The 27,947-nt window shown below is 35.9% G+C and overlaps 1 protein-coding gene across 4 annotated transcripts; it reads right to left on the bottom strand.

The window, feature by feature from the left end:
* Positions 1 to 4,200: 4,200 nt before the first annotated feature.
* Positions 4,201 to 26,669, bottom strand: LOC108471232 (rhamnogalacturonate lyase B-like). 4 transcript variants are annotated; one of them, XM_053020856.1, is made up of 17 exons: positions 26,525 to 26,669; positions 26,260 to 26,394; positions 25,403 to 25,463; positions 25,131 to 25,252; positions 24,983 to 25,021; positions 24,771 to 24,893; positions 24,541 to 24,660; positions 24,318 to 24,459; positions 23,995 to 24,165; positions 23,731 to 23,889; positions 23,545 to 23,651; positions 23,381 to 23,471; positions 23,144 to 23,285; positions 22,258 to 22,414; positions 22,051 to 22,167; positions 21,826 to 21,955; positions 4,201 to 4,501 (listed from the first exon to the last, which is right to left on the bottom strand). In XM_053020856.1, the coding sequence occupies exons 2-17, from the start codon at positions 26,367 to 26,369 to the stop codon at positions 4,412 to 4,414; spliced, it is 1,881 nt and encodes a 626-aa protein (XP_052876816.1). In that variant the 5' UTR covers positions 26,370 to 26,394; positions 26,525 to 26,669; the 3' UTR covers positions 4,201 to 4,411. The 4 variants fall into 4 exon arrangements, with proteins under 4 accessions (XP_052876816.1, XP_017628342.1, XP_017628340.1 ...); XM_017772853.2 differs by lacking the exon at positions 4,201 to 4,501 and adding an exon at positions 12,950 to 13,191 and having other exon boundaries at positions 26,525 to 26,668; XM_017772851.2 differs by lacking the exon at positions 4,201 to 4,501 and adding an exon at positions 21,372 to 21,729 and having other exon boundaries at positions 26,525 to 26,668.
* Positions 26,670 to 27,947: the final 1,278 nt, after the last annotated feature.

The raw sequence follows: 27,947 nt of genomic DNA, 5'->3' as shown, positions 1-27,947 counted from the left end.
TTAGTACTACCCGGGTGGATTGACATTCGACTACTGTGAGCCTCGTTCAAAATCATCGAAACAAGTTCCGAATTCCTTGGAATACATAATCGACCCTTGAACGTCAAGCAATCATGGTCGTCAATCTAAAATTCTGATTCCTCATTCGAAACACATTCGCTCGCTTAGCGACCAATTCAAGCGTCGACCTTCCGAGATTCGAGTACTTGATGAATCAATAACGGTTTGGTCTCTAATTCGACTACTAGCACCTCATCGGGTGAAACGGATAGATGAGTATCCATCGCTCTCAAAGCAAACAAAGCCTTGCGACTTAAGGCATCGGCCACCACGTTGGCCTTTCTCGGTGATAATCAATGATGAGTTCATAGTCTTTCAACAACTCAAGCCAACGTCTTTGTCGCAGGTTTAAATCTCTCGAGTCATCAAATATTTTAGACTCTTGTGGTCCGAATAAATGTGACACCTTTCCCCAAACAAGTAATGCCGCCATATCTTCAAGGCGAACACTATGGTCGCTAGTTCAAGGTCATGGGTCGGATAGTTTCTCTCATGCGACTTTAGTTGTCTCGACGCGTAAGCCACAACTCGACCTTCTTGCATCAACACACAACCTAACCCAAGCAAGGATGTGTCATTGTATATGACAAACTCTTTCTGGGACTCATACTGTACTAGTACCGGGCCTCGGTTAAACAGTTTTTAGTCGATCGAAACTTTCTTGACAAATGTTCCAACCACTCGAACTTAACATCTTTTGAAGTAGTTTTGTCATCGGTGCACTATCATCGAAAAACCTTTCACAAATCGTCGATAGTATCCGGCAAGCCCCAAAAGCTCCTAACCTCGGTAACATTCCTTGGAGGTTTCCAATCGACTATGGTCGAAATTTTGTTCGGGTCCACCACGACACCGTCGCGGACACCACGTGCCCCAAAAAGCTAACCTCTTTCAACCAAAATTCACATTTCTTGAACTTTATGTATAATCGCTATCTCGTAAGATTTGCAACACTAGCCTCGGTGTTCAAGATGTTCGATTTCATCTCTCGAATAGACCAAAATGTCATCGATAAATACAACTACGAACCGATCCAAGTATGGCCTGAAAATTCTATTCATTAAATCCATAAACACCGCAGGGGCATTAGTGACCCCAAACGGCATCACCAAGAATTCGTAGTGACCGTACCTCGTTCTAAAAGCAGTCTTGGGTATGTCCGATTCTCGGACCCTCAACTGATAGTACCCCGACCTTAAATCTATCTTTGAAAACACTGAGGCTCCCTTTAATTGATCAAACAAATCGTCAATTCGTGGCAACGGATATTTGTTCTTTATCGTCACTTTATTCAACTGACGATAGTCGATGCACAATCTCATAGTTCCATCCTTCTTCTTCATAAACAATACTGGTGCGCCCCATGGAGAAAAACTCGGTCGAGCGAAACCTTTATCCGTCAATTCTTGCAATTGAACCTTCAATTCCTTTAATTCCATTAATGCCATACGATACGGGGCTATTGAGATCGGCGTAGTACCCGGTACAACTTCGATGCCGAATTCCACTTCTCGAACCGGTGGCAATCCCGGTAACTCCTCAGGAAAAACATCTGAATACTCACAAACCACTGGTACCGATTCGAGTTTCTTTTCCATCTCTTTACTTTCAAACACATACGCAAGGTATGTTTCACACCCCTTTTTCACATATCTCCGAGCAGTCATAGAAGATATTATCGCTGGCACTCCTTTTAAATCAGTAGACTCGACTCGGACTACCTCGTTATTTGCACTCCTCAAATCAATGGTTTTCCTTTGCGTCCACCACGCATCATGTACGGTCACCAATCCATACCAAGAATAACATCGGATTCATCAAATGGTAGAAGCATCAGATCGGCCGGAAAACAGGATTCTCGAATTATTAGGGGGCATCTCTTGCACACTTTATCAACTAGTACGTATTGACCCAAAGGGTTTGACACTCGAATTACGAATTCAGTAGACTCAACAGGTAGAGTCTTACTGGATGCTAAAGTTTCACATACATATGAATGAGTAGAGCCGGGGTCAATCAATGCAATCACACTAGTATCAAAGAGAGTAAAAGTACCAGTGATGACGTCGGGGAGGATGCCTCCTCTCGTCGCTGGATGGCATATGCTCTAGCAGAGCACGGGTCTCGGATCGACACCAGTATTAGAGGCTCCTCTCGATTACCACTCCTACCTCCGAGAGATTCTCGGGGCCTACCTCCACCGTCGTTCCACTAGGTCTTGCACCTTGCGTCTTATTCCTCTCATCTAGCTCCGTGCAATCTCTAATGAGGTGGTCCTTGAACCGCATCCATAATGAGCCCTATTAACAGACTTACCCCAACATTCACCTAGGTGTCGTCTTCCACATTGGGGGCATTCAGTCTCTCTTGACGATTATTGCCCACACTAGATACCAAAGTAGCTCGAGAGTCCGTCAATGGTCGGGCTCTAATGGAAATTCCCGCATCGTCCTCGACTTCTTGGTGTCCTCCCGAACCTCTTTACTGGTAGAACGGAGCTTTACTCGTCGATCTTTTACGATAATCTCTTGCTTCAATTCAGCCTTCTTCTTCTCCTTCCCAAGTTCTTCCGCTTTGCGTGCTCGTTCGACTAGTGTCACGAACTCCTTTATCTCCAAAATTCCCACTAGTAACTTTAACTCTTCATTCAATCCTTCTTCAAATCTTTTGCACATCGCAACCTCATCAGCCACACACTCCGAGCATACCGACTAAGTCTTACGAACTCATGCTCGTATTCGAGATCTGATCATACGGCCTTGCTTGAGTTCCAAGAATTCCTTACGCTTCGATCTATGAACCGTTGACTAATGTATTTCTTCGAAATTGAATTGAAAGAAATCCCAAGTAACTCGTTCATTTGGGACTATGGAAATTAAAGTCCTCCACCAATAGTAAGTCGAGTCTCGCAACAAGGATATAGCACACTTAAGACATTCATCGGTGTGCATGACAGTTCATCTAACACTCGAATGGTGTTATCGAGCGAATTCGGCTCTTTCAAAGATCATCGTGACTATGGCCTTGAACTCCTCGGCCCGCTTCCTAATCAAGTCTACAGGTGGTTTGCTTAGCCTCACGGGATCGATGAATCGGAGGCATTGCGACTCTTGGGCGGAGTATTTAAATTCGGGAATGGTTGGACAGCCGGGTTGGTTCGGGCATATTATGCGACCCACTCATTCATCATGGTGAAGAAGGCTTGTTTCGCCCTTCATTTTGATTATTCGCGGATGACCTAAGCTCAACAGGTGGTGTCCCTTGCGCGGAGCAGCCGCTACACTTTCAACGTCATCCGCCAAGGGTCTCTATTCCGGCTCCATTGCTAATCAAAACAAAAATTTCAACCGTCAGAAGTCATCACATTATTAAGCACTAACAAATTGGCATGTATAGCTAGACTCACACGCTCTATGGTAGTCCTAGAACCGACTAAACCATAGCTCTGGTACCAATAAAATGTAACACCCCAAACCCGTGACCGTCACCGGATTTGAACACGTGGTGTTACCGGGCTTACTTCCCTTTTTTTTCTCTCTTGACAATAATTGATTTCAGTTCCAGGCAGGCTAGCTAACTGCGTCACTGTCACCTTAAAAATCATATCTCGAGTTCCAGAACTCGAAAATCAGTTCCGTAAATTTTCCCTAAAACTAGACTCATATATCCATCCCTGGATTTATTTCTAGGATTTTTGGTCGGGCCAATTGGTACAGTTTATTAGTTAACTTCATCCATGTTACAGGGGTCGACTACACTGACCTTCGTGTGTTACAACTTGAATATCTCTCTGTACAGGGCTCTAATACTGTTGCCGTTTCTTTCTAAAGAAACTAGACTCAAAATGGAATCTGCACATGTAAGGCATGACTTCTAATTCTTTCTGGATAATTTATAGTAAATTTTCAAAGTCGCGACAGGGGACCCAGAAACCGTTCTGGCCCTGTCTCACAAGAACTCTAATATCTCTCAGTATACTGATCATATGGTCGTTTCGTTTCGTCCATATAAAAATAGATTCATCAAGGTTCAATTTCATAATTTATTCACTATTTAATTCTACTTCTGCTATTTTTAGTGATTTTTCAATCTCATCTCACTGCTGCTGTCAGTAACAGTTACTGCAGTAGACTATGCCAATTTCATGAATCTTTCCTTGGCCTTACTAATCATCCATCATACATGACACAATTTATGGCCACCTTATCAAAATTAAAGTTTCTAAGACTCGTGGCTATAGGTTCTAGCATCCCACTCGACGACCACATAGGCCATTTTCACATGGCTTAAAATTTACAACCCACAATTCAACAAAATATAATAGCCTATACATGCCAATTGTTCTCCTAGTTCAACTACGAAGACAATACCAAAAGGTTTCCAGCCGGTGTGATGACTTCAACGACGGTTCCGAGCACACGACAATACGAGTCCAAGAGACCTAAAATGGGTGACAAGAAAACACCGAGTGAGTTTATAACTCAGTAAGTCATAAGCATTCATCAACCAACCATTAATAAAATTATCACAACATGAAACGATAAACGAGGCTAGGTACTCCATCCATATCGAAACTATACCATAATTCCTCGGACCTTTCGGTTCAATCTCATACTAAGCCATACATCCACATTTCATATTCTATACAATAAGATATTTGAGGCATTTTCACACACCAACTCATTTTCACCACAATCATACAAATGCAATCATCACATAGATTTAAAGCTTACCAAGCTCAACCCCGAGCATGAACATATTGCCTATTCGTCATGACCTCAAGGTACTTACGATCCGCTGTCCAGGATTAACTCGATAATGTCGCACACTCGGTGCCAATTGTAATGCAAGAGCATATAGTGAATCCGCACACTTAGTGCTATATATTTTCAGCTCGCACACTTAGTGCTATATAATTTTCAGCTCGTACACTTAGTGCTATATATTTTCAGCTCGCACACTTAGTGTCAGTATAATCAAACTCGCACACTTAGTGCTGTACAATTTTAAACCCGCACACTTAGTGCCAATCTTGTCACCGTGTCCATTTATACCCGCACACTTAGTGCCGAGACCAATACTTTATGCAATTTACCACCTTTATACATTCAACGATGGCATCATTCCATACACATACATTTCCATTTACACATCAATTCATTAAACACAATTGCATATATATTATGATCATTTAAATCAATACCAAATATATGCTTAATGACTTACCTCGGGCGTTGTCGCACGTCTTCAACGGCTATTCAATTACTTTTTCTTTTCCCTTGTCCAACTTCGATCCTTTGAGCTCTTGAGCTAAATCAAACAAATTTACTTCCCAATCAAACACACACATACGGCAACCATATATTGTTTTTAACACATTCGGTCACTTAGGCGACCCATTTAACTTTTAAGCATTCATTTCAAATTTTTAGTTAAACAATGCCGAATGCTATTAGCTACTAATGCCACACACACATATGCATAAAATTTAATCATACATGACCCATAGCTCATTTGGTCATTCATCTCTCAAACTTACCGAAGCTTCATACCACACTTCCTTGGCGAATACATATATAAGCACAATTTAGCATTTTCATTTACTTAATATTTCATACCTATCATGCTAGCGAATATTGTTTAATCAAGTTCAACATCCTCATATACGGCATTAGCATCCAAACAACCTATATGAACATTTAACTAATTCAAGCTTCACCCATCCACACTTATTCATTTAACATAAAGAAAATATATCAACCTCTTCACTATCAACCATGGCCGAATGCTTCATGGGTTTAAGGTAGATTCAAGAAAGAACCTCATAATTATTAAGATGTAAGCAACTACCCTTGTTCATCTAGATTTAGTATGAACAACAACTATCACCATTATTAATCACTATAGCGAAAACCTCACCCTCATGGCGAATGTACCAAACATTTCCTAACTAAACTTTCACAAATTTTTAACCTCATATCGATCTCAACTTGTTCAATACAACATGAAACAATCCCTTCTCCTAACCTCTTGATACACGGCTTGATGTTCAAACCCCCATGAAAGTTTGATTTTCATGACATTACCAAAATGCATTATGACAATTAGCTCAACAAACTCAAGAAGTTAAAGCCAACATCTCAAAGCTTACCTCCAACTAGAAGAAGGGTTGCCGAATTTGCTTAATGAAAAGATCTCCAATTCTTTCCTTTGGTTCACGGCAAGAAAAACAAAGCATAACCAAATTCCCCTTTTTTTTTCTTTCTTTGGTTAGTCACGGCAATGGGGCATCCACACACTTTTTTTTTCTTTTTTTTTTTCAACATTTTCTTTAATGCTAGCACATTATTTTATTGCTTCATACATCACTCACTAACCAAACATGTTGGGAGCATGTTTCCTTTGCCCATCAACACCCACCTTGGTCGGCCACTATAGTCAAATTTGGGAAATTTGACATGCAAGGACAACATTTCCTAGTATGCATCAATAGGCCACTTCAACATTTGCCTATCTCATTTCTAAGTTTTCTCACACAAGTCCTTTCTAGTGAAATTCACCTTTATAACACTAAATCAAATCATCAACAATGTCACACACAATTTAACACATATCATAGGCATCACAATAAATTTTAAATTATTTTTATGCCTCGATTTTGTGGTCCCGAAACCACATCCCGTCTAGGGTCAATTTTGGGCTGTCATATTAGTGCTACAAATTCTATGAGATAAGCAGTTATATGCGAAGTTCAGTAAATGTGAATTCTGGATGAGAGAAGTGAGTTTTCTAGGCCATATTGTATCAGCATCTGGTATCCGAGTTGATCCGAGAAAAATTTTATTTATTCTGGATTGGAAACCTCCAAGGAATATCTCTGAAGTCCGTAGCTTTCTAGAACTTGCTAGTTATTATAGAAGATTTATAAGGTTTTTCGATGACTGTGACTCCATTGACAAAACTGCTACAGAAATATGTGAAGTTTGAGTGGTTTGAAAAGTGTCAGAACAGCTTTGATCAGTTAAATACTTTGTTGACTAAAGCTCCGGTATTGGTACAATCCAAATCGGGTAAAGAATTTGTGATCTACAGTAATGCTTCATTGATTAGATTGGGATGTGTTTTGATGCAAGAAGGCAAAGTCATTGCTTATGCTTTGAGACAGTTGAAGCCGCACCAAAAAAACTATCCGACACACGATAAGAACTATCCGACGCACGATCTTAAATTAGCTGCGATTGTGTTTGCTTTAAAGATTTGGCGCCATTACTTGTTCAGTGAGAAGTGTCATATATACTCTGATCATAAGATTTTGAATTATTTGATAACTTAGAAAGATTTGAATCTGCGACAGAGAAGATGGTTAGAACTGGTAAAAGATTATGAACTTGTGATTGATTATCATCCGAGAAAAGAAAATATTGTTGCTGATGCCTTGAGTCAAAAATTGTTGCCTGCTTTGCGTGTGATGAATACTCGTTTGGTTTTATCAGATGATGGTTCAGTTTTAGTTGAATTAAAAGTAAGACCTTTGTTCTTACAGCAGATTATCAAAGCTCAGATGATTGATAATGAAATTTTAGCTAAACGAGCTCAGTGCAATGCAGAGCCTGGTTCAGAATTTAGAGTTGACAAAGATGATTGTTTGAGATTTTGAGATTGAATTTGTGTTTCAAGAAATCCAAAATTAATTCAAATGATTCTGAGTGAAGCTCACAGTAGTCGTTTGTCTATGCATCCGGGTAGTACGAAAATGTATAATGATCTGAAACAGTATTATTGGTGGTCCAGAATGAAAAGAGATATCTCTAAATTTGTTTCTAAATGTTTGATCTATCAGCAAGTTAAAGCGGAACATCAGGTGCCATCGGGATTGTTACAACCGATTATGGTTCCAGAGTGGAAATGGGATCGAGTGACCATGGACTTTGTTTCGGGTTTGCCCCTGTCTCCGAGAAAGAAAGATGTAATTTGGATTGTAGTTGATCGTTTAACGAAATCAACTCATTTTATTCCAGTTAGATCCGATTACTCGCTTGATAAATTAGCTGAGTTATATATTTCTGATATTGTGAGATTGCATGGTATGCCATTGTCTATAGTGTCAGACAGAGATCTGAGATTCACATCATGATTCTGGAAGAAGTTTCAAGATGCTCTCGGTACTAAATTACAATTTAGTACTGCTTTTCATCCACAAATGGATGATCAATCTGAACGAATTATTCAGATACTCAAGTATATGTTGAGATGTTGCATTCTTAAGTTTGAAGGTACATGGGAACAAAATATCTACCCTTGATTGAATTTGCTTATAATAACAGTTTTTAGTCGAGCATTAAAATGACACCCTACAAAGTTTTATATGGTCGCAAATTTCATACACCTTTGTATTGGACTGAAGCCAGCAAAAATAAGATTCACCGGGTTGATTTGATAAAAGAAATTGAACAAAAAGTGAAAGTGATCCGAGATAGTTTGAAAGCAGCTTCCGATCGTCAGAAATCATATGCGGATTTGAAAAGAAAAGAAATTGAGTTTGAGATCAGCGATAAAGTACTTTTGAAAGTGTCTCTGTGGAAAAAAGTGCTTCGATTTGGTAGAAAAGGCAAATTGAGTCCGAGGTTCATTGGGTCATATGAGATTATTGAGCGTATTGGGCCGGTAGCTTATAAATTGTTATTGCCACCAGAGTTAGAAAAGATTCATAATGTTTTCACGTGTCAATGCTTCGATGATACAGACTCGATCCTTCACATGTGATTCCTCCGTTAGAGATAGAGATTCAGTCTGATATGACTTACGAAGAAAAGTCAATATGTATTTTCGCTCGCGAGATTAAAGAGCTGGGAAATAAGAAAATTCTATTAGTTAAAGTGATGTGGCATTGACATGGTACTGAATAGGCCACATGGGAGCTTGAAGATTCTATGAGACAGCAATATCCGAATCTGTTCAATGGTAAGATTTTCAGGGCCAAAAATCCCTAAAGGAGGAGAATTGTAACAGTTCGATTTTGACCCTAGTCAGAATAGTTGTTTCGAGACCACAAATCTGAGTTAGAAAAATATTTTAATATTATTTTTCATGCCTATTATAAGTGAATTGACATGTGTGAAAGTCTCGTGTGAAAATTTAACTGTTTGTGTGCTTAATTTGCAAAAAAGGACCTAATCGCGTAAAATGTAAAAGTTGTGTGCTAGATGTTAAAAGTGCTTATTTGACTTGGCTTTAAAATTGAGAGGTCCTTATGTGGTTATTATTCCATTTACATGGTTAATGGACATATATTTCCTTGATATGTATGGCTTATTAATGTTATGATACAAGGGCAAATTGGTAAACTAATTATAAATGAATTATAATTAAAATAAAGACATGAAATAAACCATTTCATGCTCATCTTTGACCGAAAATACAAGAAAAGAAAACACAAAAGTTTGTTTAGGGTTCGCCACTTGTAATCCTTGATTAATATTAAGAAAAGAGGAATTCGGATTTAGACCGAGGGAAGTCGAAGATTATAGAATAAACGATCAAGTCAACAATTTCAAGTACAAGGTAAGTTCGTACTTGAAACATGATGTTAAGTATATTTTGATGTTTTTATTATATATACGATAAATCAATAGTATTTCACACTAAGTGTGCAATGTAAACTAGCTTCGACTATATGAGGCACTAAGTGTGCGATACCGACTTAGCTTCGGCTAATTGAGATGGCACTAAGTGTGCAGAATCGTTCTAGCTTTAGCTAACTGTTACAGCACTAAGTGTGCTGATGTTCAAAGCACGAATAATTTACAGAAAGTCTTAAAATATTTAAACGAAAGCTGAGAATAAAAGTGGATAGGTACGGGAATATTCAGGTATGTATGATACCTATGTGGTAGATGATACTATGTATGTGAAGCTCATTGATTTGGTATGAACATAAGGATTATGTTGGTATAGACTTGATAGATGATTTAAGAATTTGCAAGTACTTATGTATTGATGATTTTTGGTACGAGCTTACTAAGCTTTTGAAAGCTTACTTTGTTTGTGTTTGCATCATTTTATAGATATCGAAGCTACTGCAAGCTCGGGGATCGTCACCATACTATCGAACCTCATTTTGGTATTTTGAAATTGTATATTTTGAAGTATGCCATGTATAGGCTAGTAGTTGTGGGATTATGTTTTGTGATGTACATATTTAGGCTTGTGATTTGGCTAGTTTATGTTTGAACTTATAGTTTGATAATGGTATATAATATGTGATGCCAATGTTTAATTTGCCATGTTTTGGTTGGTTAATAAAGATGGTAAAAATGGCAAGTTTGGTAAGTTCATAGCATAGGTTTGAATGATGTATCGATCATTTGGTTAGGTATGATGTTAGTTTAAGTTTTGGTATGATTGAGTGATGAATTGAGAATGAAAAAGATTAGTAATGTTTTAGCATGAATTATGTATGATTTGGTATAGATATTGGCTGAAATGGTTGAGTAAATATGCTTGTTTCTTTGCTTGTAGATTGACCCAAATTTGGGTTGGCAAATTGGCTATTTAAATGGCCTATTTTTGTCCACACGGGCGAAGACACGAGTGTGTCTCAGCTGTGTGCAACACACGGCTATTTTGCACGATCGTGTGTCTCCTGGGGTACCCTACAATTGTAAGTCAAGCCCGATCACACCTAAAGTACACAGGTGTGTGGCCAGCCATGTGGCCCAAGTCAGACTCAACAATGGCCAAGACACATGGGCATGTCTTGTAGCCATGTGGACAAGTCAGTAGCTATGCCCTATTTTGCCACGGCTTAAACACACGAGCGTGTCTAAGACCACGGTCTGTTCACACAGGCGTGTGACCTTTTAAAAGTTGAAATTTTTTATAAGTTCTGAAACTTTCATATGTTATCAAATTGATCCCGAAAGCATGTTTTAGACTTCGTACAATCGTTTTAAGTTTACGTTGATATGAATGATCTATGTTGATTGAAATGAAAAGACATTTGATTTTTGATGGTTCTGATCTGTGTTATGAGTCCGGTAATGCCTCTTCACCTATTCTGGCGACGGTTACGGGTTAGGGGTGTTAAAAGTACACTACATCTGATTTAGGAAGTTGGCCATGCATCATTGGTAATAGGGTTTACCAAGTTGGTAAAAAAAAATTGAGGACAAAATTTTCATGCAAGAGGGGAGAGTTGTCACACCCCAAAAATGATTAATCTAAAAAGGCAAGTGAGGCATGCATGTTAACTATTTTGGCACATTATGGTAGCATAATCCACTACACTATTGGCTTGCAAGCGAGTTAGAGTATTTGCAAATACTAGTGTTAAAGTATTGACCCTTTTGTGGTATCTAAAGATTTAATTACAGGATATGTTCAAGTGAAGAAATAGTGCGCCTAAGAAATAGTATGCCCCAGAGTTTCAACTGAGCATGAAGCACCTACGAAGTGTATGAGAAAGTTGTAGGAGACTTAATTGTCTCTAAGACCACGCCATACATGAGTCACTGCCAAGGTATAGTACGCTCGGTGTGCATGAACACTGTTCAAGTTGGTTCTTGTAATGAGATTAGTTGGGAGTCAATTAGATTAACTTGACCCTTCCCATGATCAGTCAAATAGTAACATAGATCTTCACTAGATTTTCTTTTACCTTTTCCCAAATTTTGTAAGGAAATCATGGGACAATTTCAGTAAGCATCATCACTTGTCAAAATTCAAAAAAGGGAGATCTAGAGTATATATAGTGAAAGGGGGCATTCAAAATGGTTTTTCTTTCTACTCGACATTCTGTTCCTTCTTTCTAACCTAAGTGTTCTCTTGATCTTCGTTAAGCTAGAGCTAAGATTTCGTTTAATTAGTGGATGATTCAACCTTTTGGTAAGTCTTATGGCTCTATATGTTACGATTGTTAAAGAGTAAGGATGTTAAAAAATGTAAGAATAGTTGGGTGTTAGAGGAAAACCCTGTATGAGGGTCGCATATAGTTGAAATGTTAGTAAACTATCTATAACTGGGATTTTAATAAAAATTCCATGATCTTGTAAGTAGATGTTGCTGTTGGATTAAGAAGGATAATCGAAACAAAAGCCTGAGGCCGAGGTAAAAGTGGGTCTTTTGTGAGTCTCTAGACCCAACTCTTGCTCGTTATTTTATGATGATGCTTTGTATGGCTAATGTCCATGTAGTTGTGCATATCTTCTTGAGGAGTTTCTATATGTTTGTGTGTGTGTGTCTGTGTTTTCTGTGAATCATTTGTATGTATGTACTGAAATGTACGTTGTCCTACATGAATATGACAAAATGTGATAAGCATGCAAGGGAAATTATGTATTAAGAAGTGTGATTATGTTATGGATATGAGTGAAATCTATGTAAATGTGTCCATTATGTTAATTGACTGATACATAACAAAGCATGGGGGGTTTGGGTAGAGTGTCGAGAAAATATGTGATATGATAATAGACCTTGCGTTGGTGCTTTGATGACGTTCATCGGTAAATTAAATATGAAGGCTGATATGGAAAAAATGTAGTTCATTGGGACCGTAAACAAAGGTCCATTAGGATAGTAAAAACGAGAAAAGGCCAGTGTGGCAAATATGTGGAAAGAACATAGCCATGGTATTTTCTGGAAATGGTGAATAAGCCACATTTGTCTACTAAGGTTTCTGCGTGTCCCGGGGGTGATGATGGGAAAACTTTAGGCGATGTTGAGTTTATCCAAATCCATATCGCCAAACATGACAGCTTTTGTGGTGCCTTTGTGGCAGACCAAATCGAGCCTTTTTTGTAACACCCAAAACCCGATATAATGAATCGAATCCGAATCTTAGGTCTTACCACTCTAATACATATGTAACTTAACTCTACTTACACAAATACAATTGATTTGAACTACTTAATTATAAGACTTTATAATACAATACATAAGTATAAACATTGAAGAATTTTTATTATAATACATAGGGAATTTCAAATAATATCCTGGTCTAATGTAGTTATCCCAATTCAAGGGTTTCTATGTGTAAAACAAACTCGATCACGCCATCAAAGCTTGTTATATATACATAATAATCAAATATGGTGCTCCTGGCATCGTTCCCCCAAGCACAGCCTCATATTCAACCTGAAATGGAAAACAAAACCCATATAAGTTCATGAGAACTTAGTAAGAAATAATCATTTACACCTTAGTCGTTGATTTTCATAAATGGGTAGATAGACTCCATCATCATCAGCTCATTTTCTTAAAATCTTCAGTTGCTTGTCACTAGGAACAATTTACCATTAACAAAATATAATCTTTCCTTCAATCTACTATATCATGGTCAATTCCCTTAACATTGTTTCATCAGCGGCTTCATCCATTTAAAACTTCTTCCTTCCATACTAATCTTAATCATGATTCCCTTACTCAAGTCTCTTTGCAAGACAAAGTTTGAATTCACTTTCTTTACCTTATATTTATTTAACTACCTATTCTTCTTACTGTTCATTGATAGATGTCCTTCATGAAAAGATCAAACGTAGCCTTTACTCAAGTTTGTTTTTTAATTTTACTTAACCCATAATTTGAACTCACCATATGCTCTGGCACATTCTAGTTTCTCAGTTCTTATCTTAAGACCATACAGAATACACTATAACATTTCATACGAAACTCGCTATAAAAGAAGCTCATTAGAATATTTCATCCAATGTGTAACATGATACGCCACAGGGAGTTTTCCTTCTAAGTTTATTACAATTATCGTTCCTTCAGAGTTCACTGTGAATACCATTTCCTTTTTTCAAGGTCCACCACATAGGAATTTCCTTCAGATGGTTGCCATAACGGTCATTCTTTAGAGTACGCCACAAAAGGATTCCTTTCATAGATTGCCACAAAGGTTTCCTTTTCTTAGATCGCTACAACGTCTTCATTTTCATAAATCACCGCAAAGGATTCATTTTCATAGATCACCACAAAGGTTTCCTTTTTTGGGCGTGTTCACAATAGGGATTCGCTTAGACTCACATTTCGTGAGGTTTGCCCCTTATCGTCTTGGGTCATGTAAAGAACTCCTTTCGAGTAATCATTTTCCTTTAGTTATTTTTCATATGATTTCAAAGCCCATCTAGGGTCTTACACAATATAACGTCATGGTCATGGACTTTCTTTTAGAGATTCATATCAAAGATTGTGTTTGTAGTCTCAATGGACCCTTTTAGATGACTCCGTAGAGATAGACACAGACTTATCATGCTCAAAATCATTCTCATTATAACATTTTGAATAGCATACAGCTAAGACTCATATACATAATCCAGACATACAGATGCAACCATACTTTATACCGACTTACTTGAACTTCACAGATCTATACCAAGTATGCATATCATTCTCAACAAACATTAGCACAGTCATAAACATACTTCAATAATCACACATAGGGTCACATGCATAACATATTGTAACCTCAATGATCACAGCATCATCTTTTAGCACTTCCTTACAGATCTACAAGTACTATATTCATACAAACAAGAGTCAACCTACGGACTCACTTAATTCTCGCCTACTGCAGTTCAAAACTCCAGATATAGACTTCCATCATGCAATCAGCAGTAACTACTATTATAGAACAAAGAAACTTATCAAGATTTATCCATATACCCTTTTTTTCCATCATTTTTAACACTAGAAATCCCTAAGCAGGGTCTTTTTATCCTTTATCTTACTGATGTCTAACAGATTTACTCTTCACAACACAATATGTAGAGTCATAAATTTTACTTTGATATGGTATAATCACTAGTAAAGATCCAAATATACAACTTTAGCTCAAGAGAGAGAAGGAAAGAGTTTGGGTTCATTTAAATCTAGGCAAAAATACTTCTTAAAGAAGGAAGAAGAAAACTCCCTCTTTTTAAACTTAAATACCTATATATAGAACCCAAGCTTTTATTGGAACCTATCACGTGTCACACATTGTCAAAGCTACATTTATAAATGGTTTACAGTTGTAAATAGAAATCCAATACTTTTATATTCCTGGTTCTTTCCTTTGTTCCTTTCCACCTATCTCGTTAGAACGTAACTACAACAACAAATCACTAAACTGAACGTATAATACCTTTAGAAATAATCCTCTACTTATAAGGTTCTTCATGAGCTTCCTATTAATTGGCTCTCCGAAGCTTCTTGATAAGGCTCGCTTGAACTTCCCGATATATGGCTATCCTGAGCTTTCTGATAGATAGCTCTTCGGAGCTACCAGTTATTGTCTCGCTTGAGCGTCTTGAATATTTCTCTTATGAGCTTCCCGTTTTAGCCCGGATAAGCTTCCCGTTTATGTCATTTTATAAGCACTCCTGAATATGAATTGATGAATTTTACCGTATTGTACACTTTGTGTGTACTGCCCATGAATCCATCGACATTTTAAATGATTCAACAGGTAATGTCCTAGTAAAGGATAATATGAATTCAAGATGAAATACTATGAGAATACTTGTTATGCAAAAATATGATATGTACATGTTCCTTGGAAACTTGAAATGATAAACACATGTATGTGGAAATGAGACATTGATGAGCTGATCTATATTACTTGATATTAATATAAATTATGTAACTAACATGTTTGGTGAAGATGTTTGTGTGTTTAGGTTATTGATTGCATTGAATTGGATGTACAATCTATGTTATTTTAAATGAATATGAATGGTAAGTTAAATTCTGTTATACGAACTTACTAAGCATTAAATGCTTACTTTGTTTTCTTTTCTTTATTTTATAGTGCTCGGAAACATAAAGGTTGGAAATCGGTCGAAGCATCATCACACTATTCTTTAACTCATTTTGGTATAAATAGCAAACTTATTTTGATATAATACAATGTATAGGCTAAATTGGCCAATGATGGCATGTAAACGGTTAGTTGTAACTAGTCATTGGAATGGCTAGTGATATCATGCTTGATGTATATGAATGAAGTTATAACATGTTTAATATATGTGCGCTTGGTATGGTTGAATTAAATTTTGGTAAACTTGAATGTTTACACAAATAGGTAAGTTTGAATACATAAACATATGTGTTGACATGTCATGCATAAGACTTGTATTTGGCCTGGTTTAAATGTCTTGAATTGGTTGGTGAATGTGCTTAAATGTTTACGTAGGTGGAAGACAAATTGGGTGAGAAAAATGGCCTATTTTCGTCCACATAGGCGTGTGTCTCAATCGTGTGTGACACATGGCCATGTGCACGGGCGTATGGTTTGGCTGTGTATCCCCTGCATACTTCTGCATCTTAAAATTTAAGAAACAAAATGTTCAGAATTGTTCACACAGGCAGAGACACGGGCGTGTATCTCAGTCGTGTGCGACACAAGCCTAGCACATGGGCGTGTGCCTTGGCCGTGTGAACCTTGCACCAATTTTTTTAAATTAAATTACCCACACGACTTAGCACACGAGCGTGTGGTTGGCCGTGTGACCCAAGTCAAAGAGTTATACGGGTATAGACACGGGCTGGGACATGACCGTGTGCCTCACATCGAATACCCACACGGCCTGAGACACGGGCATGTCACTTGGTCGTGAACCACACGGCCTGGCCACACGGGCGTGTGTCTATTGCACTTAGGAAAAAGTTTGAAGTTTTGCAAAAAATTCTCTGAGTTTTAGATTTAGTCCTGACTTGTTTCTAAAGCATAAATTGGGCTTCGAGGGTCCATATAAGGGACTATATGATTGAATATGTTTGGTTTTGGATATGAATAGTAAATGATATGAAATAATTGTATTTGTTTTGTAAAACTCTGGTAATGCTCTGTAACCCTATTCCTGCGACAGATATGGGTTAGGGGTGTTACACCCTTCACTCACAATTCTACTATTTCTAAAGAAATGATGTTATTACTACATTCGATTATGTTTGGTAGAAAAATCAATGTTGGAAGAATAATTTTCCAAGAAGTTCATTGCTGCACGTAAAAGAATGCCAGCAATTTACATTTCCCGTCTCTTCTCACAGCCCTTTCAGTGTGCAAATGTCCCTGTCTACAATAGTGTGTGTGACCATAAGCAACAAAAACGTCATAACGAAATCAATTGTCCTGCGTTTTTTGGGCAATGATATGCCACAACCATCTAGTCTTGCATAGACATCATCAACCCTATCTAAATCCCCATACACTTTCCCCAATATGCTGGAATAACAAGTAATAAATACTCTTGAGCAACTCCAACATCAGTTAGGTATGGTGGCAAAGCAGCAAAATCGGATCTCTACTAATTTTACCACAACAAAAGCCAAAACGACTTTATATTGGGAATATGTGAAAAAATGTGATATTGCACTTAAGAAAGCTCTTCAGAACAACTTCACTAAGGAAATGCCTATATTTCCTATGTTTCCTAAAGAACTTTTATCTGGTGATGATGATGAAGATGACAAACCTGTCACTGCACACAAACATAGTAAAGATCCCGCGAGAGATGAATGACCAACAAAATTTGCACACCTTGACTCTGAAAAGGAGTATGATGACCAACAGAACACTTTTACACCAACCACCACTGTCAAACCACCATAATCCAAGGCACCAATGACTGAACAAGGACGTGAACTCACAACATTAGATACTGATGATGTAGATGAAGTGCCCATTAATTAGCTTCAGCAAAAAAGATTCAAGAAGGCTGCCAGAAAAGTAGTCCAAGAAGATGTTGGTTTCACAGCAAGGCCGCAACGTTACAAAAAGGTTGCAAAGAAATCCACCCAACCCAAGTGAAGTAATTTCTTTCCCCTCCAAGCTTTGATTTTTATATTTTCATGATCCTTCATTTTAGTTTTTATCTATTTCATGCATTCATGTAGCTTTTATTAATTTTCCTTCGACATGTTCATGCATTGAGGACAATGCATCCTTTAGGTTTAGGGTGTGTTGTGTATATATACTGCATTGTTATTGTTCATACAGTTTTTTTGCCATAACATTCAATTGCCATTTAACTATCAGATTATGTAAGTATATAGTTATCAATGATGTTCAATGAAGATAATAACTCTTCTTTGTATACTTAGTAAATAAGGTGACAGTTTTTTAGGCATATTTAGCATAGGACAGTTGTTGAAAATGACTTTCTAAAATTAGAATAATTGAAATATAAATGTAATTAGGTTATAGTAGCATTCTTTGAATAAACTTAGGACTTCTTGACTTAATTTCAGTATAGTAATAGAGTATAATTTTGTTAATCTTGTCATGGTAAAATAATATGAATACTCCAATGTTTGAATCTGTTGAGTAGGCCAGCAATATTTTGTTTGCTCCATTACATTGTTGACCAAAAAAATGAGTTCAAATATGAGTGTTTGTATAAATAAATATATATATGCATATTCTGGGGACACTCTAGTGAATCTTGAGGCTAAATTGCTAAGGACGTAGTTGTTTGCTCCATCCATATTTTTAGTTAAAAGTTTTTATTTCATGAGTAATTTATATTCAAGTTATGACATGATATAATACGTGGCAGTCTAGTGTATGCTCCATTGAGGTTGTCAAGTATATAATCATATGACTATGAATTCCCTAGGGAATTTTTTGTTGAAAATTGAATAAATGTCTAAAAAAAACTGAGTTTAGGAGAGAGATAACCTAAGTATATTTAGAGAAATCTACTATAGTTTTAATTGCTTAAATATTTAAAAAATTTTACCTTTAGGAACCATTTTTTGCATTGTATTTGCTAAACAGGTTTGCAACAATTATAAGAAATTTTTCTTTGTTTCAGTAGAAGATTGCTGAGAATAGAGGTACTCAGTATGCTTATTACGATTTGGACGTACATTTGGTGACTGGTTGTTTTGGCAATTCCATGCATTCATGCATATTCAAACATTATTTGCTTGAGGACAAGCAACAATTCAGGTTTGGAGGTGTGATAACTCTTGAAAAGAGTTATATTAAAGGCCTCTAAATAGAATTAATTTGTTGTAATTAAATGAATACATTTGCATTTTTTAGATATTTTTAGAATTTTGCATAACAAACCTTGGATTGTGATATAATGGTCATTATTTGTTATTTTTATCACTTGGGGATGAAAAGTATGGTTTTGTGTGAGCACAAGTGTAGGAAGCATAAGAAGATGAAGAGGGAAAATAAAGGAAGTGAAATATTGTCGTCGCAAATGGTGAAATTGATTGCTAACAGATTTTCCATTGTAATTCTGGGAAGATGACTCAGCACTTTATCTACGTCATTCTAAGCCAGTTGTGTGTACGATAAAATTCAACATGAAAAGAGGAATGAAAAAAGTGTGTTGATGTGAGACGGATCCACCAATAAAAGAATGAGAGAGAAGAAGAAAAGAAAAGGGAGGAGAATTTGTGTGAGAAAGAGACTACTGACAACAATCCTCTTTCGGCACAGAGAAAAACTCCATTGGAGAATTTCAAAGAAAGAGAGGGTAGCAGCTACATAGAGCAGAATACAAACGTGAAGAAAGGGAAGAGACATCTATCCTGGATCATGTATGATCAAAAGATAAAAGAGAAGTTGGAGTGTGGCAAGAAATCCTGCAATTTTGCCTTTAGTTTTCCTGATTTCTACTTTTTTAAATGTTGATGAATGATTTAAATACCCATGAACTAAATTTTTTCTGGGTTGAAGTTATTTAGGTGAATGTTTATCATCTTTAATGCTCATGATTTGGGATTGCTATATCAATATTTCATTCGATTTATGCCTATTTTAAATATATGCATGCAAGCTCTAGACATAGCCGATTGTGTTCTGTGTTCATAGATGTATTTTTAATTCTGAAAAGGTTAAATATACTGGATTTAGAATTGTTTGATGCAAGCGAATATTCGACAGAATATTCGTAGCACTCTAGACATAGATGTTACGAGTTGTGCAGAGAAGAACGTTCATTGCAGTTATTAATCCAGATTTCTCTAGACATACAATAAGTTAGATTTTTAGCTTAAGATCTAGCTATCAAAAGAGGCAGGTTACAGTAGTAACTCTCTGAGCAGTTGATTAAACAATATTTTTCCATGAAATTATTTTGATAAGAGCATTTCACCTGAATAATTCCAACCTTGTTCATTCAACAACAGAATTACTCTTGCTTTTCTTTATAATTTGCCACTACATTTTATTTGCCATATCAATTCTCTGTTTTTAGCATTTAATTACATTAATTCATTATACCATCTTATTCAATTTAACAATATTTCCTGCTATTTAGTATAGTTAATAGGATTATAATAACTTAACCAATCTCTTACCAATTTCCAATCCCTACGGAGACGATACTTACTTATCACTTTATTACTTGAATAACGTGTACATTTGTACAATTGCATTAGTTATTTACGCACAACAAGTTTTTGGCGCCGTTACAAGGGATCGGCAGCATTGGTGAACACAGCACACAATCAACTATGTCTAGAGCTAGCATGCATGTATTTAAAATAGGCATAAATCGAATAAAACAGTGATGTAGGCAATCTCAAATCATAAGCATTAAAGATGATAAATTTTTGTTAATATTTAAGTATTGTGTCATCCTATGTTCGGGTCCGGTAAATCAGATCGGGTATAGGGTGTTATAGATTTTTTTTCTTGCTTTGATTGTGGTTGTAGTGATATTTGGTTACTTGTTCAAGGCAAGGATGTGTGAATTGCTTGATTGTGGATTTTCTTGGGTTTGGTTTTCGACGAAGGGGAAATAGTGAGTGGATTAAGAATGGTCGTTAAATTGGTTGAGTTAGAGGTGAGGGATGAGGTTGACAATAGCTTTGCTGAGATTGGGGCTTGATTTATTTAAGATACTATTTGTATTATCAGTTCAGGGAGTAATGATGGGCTTGATTTATTTAAGATATTGTTTGTATTATCAGTTTAGGGAGTAATGATGCAAAGATGAGTGACTAAAATGCAAATTTGTAAACTTACTAATAGTTCAATGGGCAATTTGTAACTTGCTAAAATTGAATGACAAAATTGTAAATTTACTAATAGTTGAGTGGCCAAATTGTAAATTTACTCATCCCTAAATTTGATGCTCTTTAGCGGGCCAATGACCAACTTGTAACTTTCAAATAATTCAATGATTAAATTCTAACTTTTTCAAATTGAATGACCAAAGTGTAATCTTAATGTAGTTTACCCCTTAATCATTCAGTAGTCGTAAAAGTTTTTCGTTTTTGGTTCTTCCTGTCTAAAAAAACAGAAAGCTTATTAGTCAAAACAAACAAACAAAAAGAAGGGTGGTCTATCGAGTAAATCAAAACAAATATTTTTCTTTCTCATTTGACTACCTTGCATGCTCGAATTTCACTAGCAATGACCAATAACCATATTACAATGAGAAAGAGTATAAACCAGCTTCCTAAATTTGTACATGACTAGCTAATCTATTAAACTGCAGGACCTTCTAATCGAATATAATCGTACATAACTGCGTCGAATAAGGCATGGCTTCTTGACTGAGTTAGAAAGATCGTGTTGTTCCCTCTTATAAATCTATTACCAGGTATATTAATACTATACAATCTGTACAAGCCATGGATTCCATGCCTTGCTACGGCATTATCGTAACCAATTCTTGTTGTCGTAAAACAAGGTTGAATAGCATCTAGATTGTTGAACCGAATCTATGAATGCATTGGCAAAGGGTTCATCAGATACGCAGTTAAACACTAAACCTGATATATGATGGCTGAAGAAGTGAGATAAGATTTATCTTATACCTGTAATTCAGCATACGAAGCTGCTGCCAAGGCTAGTTGGAGAGTGTAGTTTCCTTTCTCGTTAACATCTTGGAGATTGTATTTAATCTGCCATGTGGTTGTTGACAAGTCGGTAATATTCCCTGTATTTCTGTAATTCAAAACATAAAAATAAAAAAATAAAAAATCAAACACCCTGAAAAATATAGGATGATGTTCAGGGAGTTAGCGTGTTGAAATTGGCACCTGAGAACATGAGCAAAGAACCAATCCCGAGAATAATCGCTGACGCCCACAGTGTAGACGACATCACCGTGACGATAAATATCTGAGTAGCGATCCCACAATCCGTACTGTCTGAATCTGTTCGTTGTAAAGCGTGATAAGTTGGTGAAATCTGTGTCGAGATATTTGGGCTGAAAGATGCTACCATCGAGTTAAAACAGAGCTTACTTATCGGCGGCATCGAGGCACAATGGGTTTACAAATGTTGGGTCGGGTTCCGGTATGAAGAACTCAGCAGCCGTCCGGTCAGGAATCCCGATTTCCCACAATGTATGGCCGTTTCTTGGAGGATCATATATGAGGGTACCCAGGTTGACCTTGTTTCCTGCATATGCATGCATTCAGAAAAGGGAACCACTTTGCTCAAGGACATAACAGGGAACTCTGAGCCATTAGATTATTATTATTATAGACTTAAGTTGTTTAGGAAATTAATTTAATATTTTTATAAAATTTTAAACCCTAAATGCTAAAATCTAAGATTCTAAAATTTTATATCATAAAATTCTAAATCCTTAAATTTAAATCCTAAATTTAAAAAAAAATCAATCACTCACAATTGTCCGTAAATTCATGTACTGTGATTTTACCATTTTACTTCAGAAAACTGGTTTATTATGAAAGGAAAAGAAGGTAACATGACTGTTAATCATTTTCCTTCCGAACGCACAGACCGTTTTAAGACATTGATATTTTTTTTCCTTGTAAGGTATAAAGCTAGGATTTATATTTTAAAATTTAATATTTAAAGTTTAACATTTAGAATTTAAAGGTTATAGTTTAGGGTTTTAGTGTTTTGCATTTGGATTTGGATGAAATATTTTAGGATTTAGTATTTACGATTTAAAATTTAAAATAAATTTATTTATACAAATTAAAAATAAAAATAAATAAAAATTTCATTAGTATAGAGGATAATCAGCATAGACTTGTCCATGAAAATCCAACAAGAGCTAGTTTGAGGGGCCAGAGAGGAAGCCCAATAGTTTAAGCCGACAAAACATCTTATTTCTTAAAGGCCCAAGAAGTAGATTTATTTGGAGATTAATTTTACCTGGTTGTATGGTGATGTTGAGATCCAATTTGTAGTCTCCAATGAAACCATGGACCCACGCGTACAAATTATACTCCCCTGGCCGGACATTTTTAATATTGAAACGGCCAGTGTAGTCTGTTTCGGTCCAAAATTGATAGCCCTGGAAACAGAAAAGATGATAGCAAAAACCAGCCTCAGTTCGTTAACCTTGAATTATTTATGTCAGATACAACTTTGTTAAACAGTAATATTAACCTTTCCTTCCGTTTGCCATGATCCTACATTTCCAGGCACTGCCAACCCCACAAAGGCAGATTGCGCCTGCATTAATTCCTCATCCACGCATCTGAACCCAGACAATGTAAAAATTAAGATAAGCTTGAAGAGAAAGGACCAACGAATGTAGGTTAAACAAATACCTGTCTCGTACTAGTAATTGACCGCAAACTTCTCCTCGATCTCCAGCGTGAGGAAGATCTTCTGATCGGGTGAAATTGTATGGCCAGCTTTCGATTTCTTCACTCAACTAATGGTTCACACAAAGTGTTAAATGAGTGTTAAAATGTAATTACATTATTAGCCGTACTAGCTAGCAGTTAACCAACCTGTCTTTTAGCGTCATTCCAGAGTGTTTTGCGGCAATCATCATCCGAAGAAGCAGAATTAAGATAGATAAGAACTGGACCAAAAGCTTTTCTCCAAGCCTCTCCTTTCTTATATGTTACATCTATGTCGATCCCGGTATAATGTGTACTAACAAACATCTAGCTCATGTAAACAATCAACTATTTAGACAAACATTTCAAGCCAGATGAAAGGTTGTATATTATTGCATATATGTTTTGTGTTGGCCTGTAAAATAGACTTACAGAGAGAGCTATGGGACCAACATGAGAAGTGAGGTCCTGCTTGTGTGGACCACCAGTTCGGAATTCATTGCTAGGGGTGATTATCCAGAAACCCACCGCATCGTCATCGGATATCCACCCGTGAAGCCTGTTATCTTTGTTTTCACATGAATATTGGTACTTGTCATCAACCTGCATGCACCCCCACAATTGTCACGGGAATTGCTGTTAATTTAGTATACTCGGACAAAACAGAGATACAGACAAAGAGAAGCCACGTTTTTCCAAGGCCATTCCTAAAGAATCCTACTTTACCTCAAAAAGTAAAATGTAGAAGAAAATACCTCTCCTCTAAATTGTGGATTGGATGGATTGGTCATTAGAACAGCTTCCTTGAAGGCAAGAGTCTGACTGCGAGTATTATCTCGATCTTCTCCCCTAGGCATAACCCCTTGTCTGGTGTCCGATATCGCCATGAACCTAAACCTGATTCAAAAATGTCACATGAAATATTGGCATCAATTGGATCTTATATAGTGATCAAGGGTTGATCTTTGGTTTTTTTACTTGTCTTCCTTGAGCTTGAAAACAATTCTTAATTGATACATCTGTGCATCCGGAAAATCCTCCTGGCGCTCGAAAATACCATACATGTATACCCCTGGAACGCCTCGTCGGACTATGAACCTGGGAGAATGTTAAAAATGAAGCATAAGGGCCATCACAATTTGTTTTTTTTTAAGCCGTATAATCAAACTTGTGCAAAATATTGAGATTTGTTTATAACAATTCCATACCTTTTGTCAATGTTTAAGGGAACTGTCTTGCGATGATCTGTTCTGAAATCCCAATTTTTGGTAAAGGAAATCTCCACTAGCTCATCAGTATGTGCTATGACCTTCACATGTTTTGTTTCCATTCTGGGAAGTAACATGTAAACAACCAGTGTTAACTAAAGAAGTGACAGGTATTCAGGAAATCATTTATGTAGAAATGGTGGAAAACTCACTTGTCAAAGGTGCTGTTATCCCAGACAAAGTCCCAGTACCTGGAATATATAAATCTAAGCAATGGAGAAAATAGTTTTTCCAAATACTGCAAATTTGAAAAACATAAAACAGCACTTTTGCATTCGTTATAGTTAAAAAGGGGCATACCCTCTATTAGAGTTTGGGTTTCCACATTCAAGCACATTATCCATCCCCATATATTTTATTCCTGTCACATGACCAGATGGGTTCTCAATAGTGACTTCAATAAGTCCATTATCAATAACCACCTGAAAAACAAACAATCAAAAAAAAAAAAAAAAAGTCCATTAGATAGTTAATAATATTTTGATATGAAGAAATAAAAGAATTAATAGAACCATACATCAATGTTCTTTGCACCTAAAACAAAGTGAAAGCAAATTTTTATACTTTCTTACGTTGTGATGACTTATTTGCAACCGGACATGAGGGTTACAATCTCCAAGGTTCAGGATTTTTCTGCAAATCAAACATCCAAGAGTAGTATGTATTTAGTTTTTGTGACATGACTTATAGTTAGTACAGATGTTTAATTTGTCCATGAAAAGAAAAAAAAAACCCAAAAATTTATGCCCCAAGAAATTTCCAAAGTAGAATACCAACATTCTTCCAGTAATTTCATGAACAAACTTACTAGTATTCACTTTAGTTGAAAATTTTGATACCAAAGACAAAAAAATAACAAGAAAAACCATGCAGTCACATGTTGATGTAAAACAAATAAAAGCATTGCAGCAGAGAAAATGTGGAATTTCATTTTTTGGATGATTATTTATACTTTAGGATTGAATTAAAAAGTTTTCAATTTTTCGATCGAGAATATGTGAAATTTCTAGGATACCAATCACCAACTCTTGTGAGTAGTTGCGGTCACGGGTCATAATTCAACCAACCCCTACTCCCCTGTGTTTGAGTTTATGTGTGAAAAAAGGCCATGGTGTCCCAAACCGATTGGCCTAAACAACTCGTGATATGTAGAGAGAGAAAATGGAAAGAGGTGAACAAGGAAACAGTGAACTAGAAACAAAGAATATAAAGTCAAGGAATTAGATTGCTTAAGGAATAATGACAAAAAATGCAACAGGGTATTCGGACTCATCGACTGTCAGAAAGTAATGCAATCTCTCTCTCTTTTTCTCTTGCTCTCACTCTTTTGGGTCTCCACTCTCTAGTACCATAAGCAGAGAAGGGGAAACATGCAGATTAGAACAGGATAAAAAAAATATGGGAGAATGAGGAAGAGCAAAGCAAGAACCTGACTGGGATTTCAGCAGAACATGCAGAGTAAAAGAGTGACAGTTCAACTATCATTAGAAGCCATAGAAAAAGCTGTCCCAAATGGCTCCTGTGTGCCACCTTCTCCATCCAATATTCTTGATGGATTGAAGAGCTGTAAAATCGAAAAATACAAAACAAAACCATAAAACGCTTTAGAGTTTCAGATGATTTATGATACCCTTTATGCTTTGAGAACTTTCAATAGAACACCAGAAATGAGAAGAGGAAGTGGAAGGGGTTACCAGATTCACCATAGAAGGAAAAAAAATCCAATGAGCTTCACAATGTTAGACGTTTTGAAACCAAATTGGAGAAATTTGTTTGTTTGTTTTTCTTTTGGGTTGCAAAGTGTCTGGGGTATCTTTACAAAGATATAGACGGGGAATCTTAATGGCCTTTTAGTAACGTGCACCAACCATAATGGCCTTTATACAAGAAAGTCTTCTAATCACAAAACAACAACTCTTTTGACTCTTTTAGTATTCACAGCTATTTACCATTCTTAATTTTGTAGACTCCCTTTAACTATTGTTGTTTGACCATACATTAAAACTTATGCAAATGTTGTAAATGGAATTTATGATAATTTTTAGTCTACAGGTAGTATTATTGAAAGTAAAATGTTATTAGAAAAGCCCAAGTTTGAGCTATATTTTATAGGTGCATAAAGTTTTGCTTGTTTATTAATAGTTATAGTGCTTTTATTTGAACACATAATTTAGAAAGAAAGAAAATCATTGAAAAGGGGCGTAAAATGACAGAAGAAACCTATTCTACTTAGGCCTAATTTAAAAATGTTTTTCCAAAAAAATATTTTTAGTTTTTGAAAAATTAATTTATTTATAAATACCTTTGTTCAAAAATATTTTTCCCTAAATTATTTTTGAAATGTATTATCAAACTAAACCTTAGTTATAGACATAAGTTAAACAAAGTGCCACGGATATCAGATTTGTCAAAATCAGGAACAAATAACATGTCCCCGTGACCCAGATGCTTTTTAAAAACAAGGTCACCAAGATAACAACATATGTAAGTATTAAAATTACGTCAGGTGATGTATTTTATATTTGATTAATTAAATATTTATCCGTTTAATTTAATTTAAATTAAATTAGCTAAATACTTATCTATATATTTTTTATTTTAATTTTAATTTAAAATTAATTATCACATTTTTAAATTACATAATTTGTCTATTATTTTCGAATAAATTTAAAAATAATTATTATATGTTTATATTATCTTACATATTTAATTAGATAATTAGAAAATTTAAAATTTAGATGAATATTTAATTAGATAATTATCTAATTGATTTGATTTAAAATTTAATTTATATTATTTATATTTTTATCTATTTTGAATTTGAACTTTAACATAAATATTTTGAAAATGAATTATTGCATGTTTATGAATAAAAGGTTTTCGACATTCATATATTAGTTGGAAGAGATAAATTAATAAATAAATAAATAAATAATTGTTGGCAATTAAGTTTTTCTCCTTTTTCTTTTTCATTTTAGTTATCTATCTATCTATATCAATCTACATATATGTATAAATATATATATATATATATATATGGTAAAATATTGGGAACAATCAGTTTTTGTATCAGACAACATAAACTTGTAAGAACTTTTACCGTATCTATATATATTA

Source organism: Gossypium arboreum, chromosome 11, assembly GCF_025698485.1.
Source record: "Gossypium arboreum isolate Shixiya-1 chromosome 11, ASM2569848v2, whole genome shotgun sequence".
Classification (NCBI taxonomy): domain Eukaryota; kingdom Viridiplantae; phylum Streptophyta; class Magnoliopsida; order Malvales; family Malvaceae; genus Gossypium; species Gossypium arboreum.
This window is presented reverse-complemented; position numbering and strand designations above follow the sequence as displayed.